General features: G+C 32.3%; 1 protein-coding gene across 1 annotated transcript; it reads left to right on the forward strand.

Annotated features, from left to right (window-relative positions):
* The first annotated feature begins 1,254 nt into the window (after positions 1-1,254).
* Positions 1,255-3,374, forward strand: LOC149180607 (NAC domain-containing protein 72-like). Its single transcript, XM_089416200.1, has 3 exons — positions 1,255-1,553; positions 1,651-1,937; positions 2,595-3,374. The coding sequence occupies exons 1-3, from the start codon at positions 1,274-1,276 to the stop codon at positions 3,081-3,083; spliced, it is 1,056 nt and encodes a 351-aa protein (XP_089272326.1). The 5' UTR covers positions 1,255-1,273; the 3' UTR covers positions 3,084-3,374.
* The last annotated feature ends 782 nt before the right edge of the window (positions 3,375-4,156 follow it).

Consider the following 4,156-nt stretch of genomic DNA (forward strand, 5'->3'; position numbering starts at 1 on the left):
ATACATCAGTTTTCATAAACCTGGAGCTCAAAAACCATTGGTAATAATTTATTTGTATTTTTGTTTTTTATTTTATTTTATTTTGACCCAGTTAAAAATGTTTATTAGACATTACATTACATTACAACATGTCTACCATATCGACAAAGGGATAAAATCTCTTTTCACTTTAAAAGAGATTTGCACCTCAAGAGATAGAGAGTTACAATGTATCTATCAAATATTTTTTCACTCTAAAATAAGTTTACACCTCAGGAGATTAGATCCCTCCCATCCCTTGGTAGATCTGGAATAGATGGATCTAGGCTACTTTAATTTCACCCTTTAAGACATAGAGCAGATGGATCTAGGCTACTTTAATTTCACCCTTTAACCAAGTTTTTTTTTTCCAAAGAAAATAGAGTTCATAATTTCTATTAAAGAAAAATAATAGAAATTACATGCTGTTGATGCCGAGGCATATGCTGTAGTGTGGTTGTTCACCACTGTTCAAATTTTTTTACAAAATTACATACCTTTAACCAAGTTATATTCCAATTAGTCAATATTATGGGTTCTTATACCACTGTTGAATACTATGAAGTTATTTTTATCTTAAAATTATTTTTTTTGTTTTAATTTAGTAAAAATATTTTTCAAATAAAATTATTTTAACATTATTGTTTTATTATTTTTATTTTCTTTTGATCTAGTAAAAATGTTTTTATTATTTTTATTTATAGAATTAAATAAAACATTATATTAGATTAGATGACCAAAAAAATATACACTTCAATATTTCGACTATATTAAACTAAAAAGCACATCTAAACGATCACCATTCCAAACTAGGTTTCTCCTCAAAACCCCTAATCATGGTCACCATTCCAAACTAGCGTTCTCACTAAAGTCAGGTCAAAAATGTTAACAGAAATCATAAATTTGTTCTAACGTCGAAGTCCAGTGCATGAATGGATTCTTATCTCCGGGTTTGGCCTACTCAATATTGACCCGGATTCTTAAAATTCAGGTAATCAATGGAAAGTATGCCTGTAACCTTTCACGCGATTCAGACATGGACTCTAGTGCTGTTACTTATCAACAACACACCTTCATCGCTGTGGACTTGACACGTGTATAGTAGAATTTGATGTCGTGATCAAAATAATGAGGATGATCTAAGGATATGTACTTTAGTCCATGTGCGCCTATTGTCTGGTCTGTGAGGGAAGTTTGCGTGTCCTCCCGTGGTGAGGCCACCATATTCTCCCAGGATCACCCCCTCTCTATATATATGTTGAGATTGCGTGCTCATGCCTACAAATTCCGAGATTCTGTCTTTGGTTTTTGCAATTTCGGACTGGTATATACATGTATGCGAGAGATTGGAAGAATGGGCTGCAAATCAGGACCAAACTCTGAGCAGATCAATCTGCCCCCAGGTTTCAGGTTCTACCCTACGGACGAGGAGTTGATGGTGCACTACTTGTGTAAAAGAGTGGCTTCACAGCCCTTTCCAATTCCTATTATTGCAGAGATTGATTTGTACAAGTTTGATCCATGGCAGCTACCTGGTATACAGTAATATTCATATAATAACTCCATAACTCCATTGCCTTTTTGTATATTAAATTCTACTTTTCTGATGGGGGATTTGGGATTCTTGTGCAGAGAAGGCATTATTTGGGGAGAAAGAATGGTACTTCTTCAGTCCACGAGACAGAAAATACCCAAATGGATCCCGTCCCAACCGAGCTGCAGGATCTGGGTATTGGAAAGCTACTGGGACAGACAAACCTGTTACAGCTGGAGCTAACAAGATTAAGGTTGGGGTGAAAAAGGCTCTGGTGTTTTACAAGGGGAAGGCTCCTAGAGGTGTCAAGACCAATTGGATAATGCATGAATATCGTCTGGCCGATAGTGCCAGTAAGGCTGCAAAGAGAAAAGGAAGTATAAGGGTAAGTAGATTGATTCTTAATATTCAAAGTTTCAAATATATCATGATCTTTATTTTCGATATTATTTTGAAGGATACTTTTCAAATGAATGAATGAAGTAATTATAAGTTTTCATATAAAATAAAATGATTTTTTTTTGTATGATTATGTAATTTAGTCCATATACCAAATTAATTTATGAATTTTTTTATAAATTTTAATTTATCTATTAACCATGAAATATAAAAAACAATTTAAATTATAAAAAAACCCAATTATAAAATTAATAAGCCAAATCTCTAACCAAATTAAGTTCAAGCTACATAAGTTAATACATCTTTTTTCTTTATTTTTAACTCAAATTAAGTTCAAGCTATATGAATTAATACATCTTTTTTCTTTATTTTTATTTTAATGCATAAAGAAATTCTCTATCATTTATCTCTGGTTGATGTTGAGAAAATGCTGGAATCAAACAAACTGAAAGCGAAATCAAGTTTTTTCCCTCATTTCATTACTTCCCTTTTAAATCCAAAATATTCCCAAAATCGACACTATCTTTTTATATTGAAACATTTTGAAATAACTTATAACCAGGAAATTTCCCTGGCCATTGCTTTGTTTTTACCATTAAATTTCCCCCCTACATTGATGTTGAAATTCTTGGACTTGTTGCAGCTGGATGACTGGGTACTGTGTCGAATATATGAAAAGCACTACGCCGCCCAGAAGAACGGGCCTAAAGAAAGCAATGAGTTATCATCCTGTGTGGATCAAGAAGAAGATCAATATATGGTGGCCGCTGCATCCACATCCCCTGCAGACATGGACGACAGCAAGTTGCTCATCAATCTGCCGCGAATCAATTCCCTGAACAGAATAAACTCTCTTCTGAAATTCCCCACCAGGGAGGTCATGAAGATGCCAGACCCCAATTATAACCAGAGAGAGCAACAATATTCCAGAGGAGAAACAGATGCTGGTTCTAATTCCGGATGCCAAGCGATAGAGTATGATCAGAATTCACCATACTGGAGAAACCAGCAATTCGGATACAACTATGATCAGATGGTGCAGAACCCGTTTCCTAATCAGTTAGAGAATGTTACATCCTTCGGAGGCAATTCTAGTGTTTATTTTGCAAACCTGGCTGCAGAGCTCCTTTAGTATTCATTCTGCTCTTCTTTGAATTACCCATGGAGCTTCCGCCTTTGGCAACGCAAACTACCTAACAGTGGCGATTCTAACTCGATTTAATCTCCTCCTTCCCTGCAATAACTTAACCTGCACGGGCCATGGTTTCCGGCTGCTTAAATTTTATATTTCCAATCCTTTTGTCTACATTTTGTAAGCTTGTTACTTATTGTATTCTCCAATGGCATGAGATTCTTGGCTTTGTATTATACACCTAAAATTATTTTTGAAGGTATTCCTTAAATACCTCCTTTATTTAGCAGACATGAAGTTTTGTCCTTGCCTTTCTATATTTTGAGATATAAAAAAAATTTAAAGAAATTTAAAATAGTTATTTAATTAATTTTCTTTTTACTAAAAGATAAAAGAATTATTTGCATTTTTTCAAAATTTTATTTTTAGGTACAAAAAGTTGTGCGGTTATTAAAGTATCATAAAATCTAAGAGAAAGTGTTTTTATAGTATATTTAGAAATTGCAAATTAATGTTGGTGTATATTAAAAATTTAAGAGAGTGTTTTTTATTTTTAATATACAAATTCTTTTATTCCATGATGTTTTAGGATTTATTATGAAGCTCATGAGGTCCTTTTTTTTCCTTTGTTGGACAAAATTGCTTGTGTTAGTTGATTTAGATTATTATTAGTTTAGCATTAACCAATGCTCATACTCAAATAAATAATATATTTACTATCAATGACTACTTATCATAATTTAAGCAACTATTTGAATAAGGAATAGATAAGAATAAGATCTTCATAAATATACTTACCAAAAGAGTGAAAATATATATGTGAAGAGGATACTAGCCATTAAAATTTATTCAAGTTTTTCTATTTTTGTAATCAATTAATATTTCCATTTCATATATATCAATTTGCAACTTTTCTAAAAACATAATTTCCACTTGAATGACAGCAACTAAGCTGCCCTACAACACTTATTTTATAAATCTTTATCACACCAAAACTACTCAAATTTAAATATAGTAATATACTTAATATCATCATTATAATAATATGCTTAATATTAACGTTATTTCTTAGA

Source organism: Pinus tabuliformis, chromosome 3_2 (genome assembly GCF_031772625.1).
Source record: "Pinus tabuliformis cultivar Carrire ecotype Pingquan chromosome 3_2, CPIR1, whole genome shotgun sequence".
Taxonomy (NCBI): Eukaryota; Viridiplantae; Streptophyta; class Pinopsida; order Pinales; family Pinaceae; genus Pinus; species Pinus tabuliformis.

What these genes read in the sequence shown, in the direction of transcription:
- LOC149180607 (XM_089416200.1), top strand. Translation starts at nt 1,274, where the DNA reads ATGTTGAGATTGCGTGCTCATGCCTACAAATTCCGAGATTCTGTCTTT. An exon ending in TGATCCATGGCAGCTACCTG is followed by an intron (nt 1,554 to 1,650) that starts GTATACAGTAAT and finishes ATTCTTGTGCAG; the next exon opens with AGAAGGCATTATTTGGGGAG. An exon ending in AGAGAAAAGGAAGTATAAGG is followed by an intron (nt 1,938 to 2,594) that starts GTAAGTAGATTG and finishes GACTTGTTGCAG; the next exon opens with CTGGATGACTGGGTACTGTG.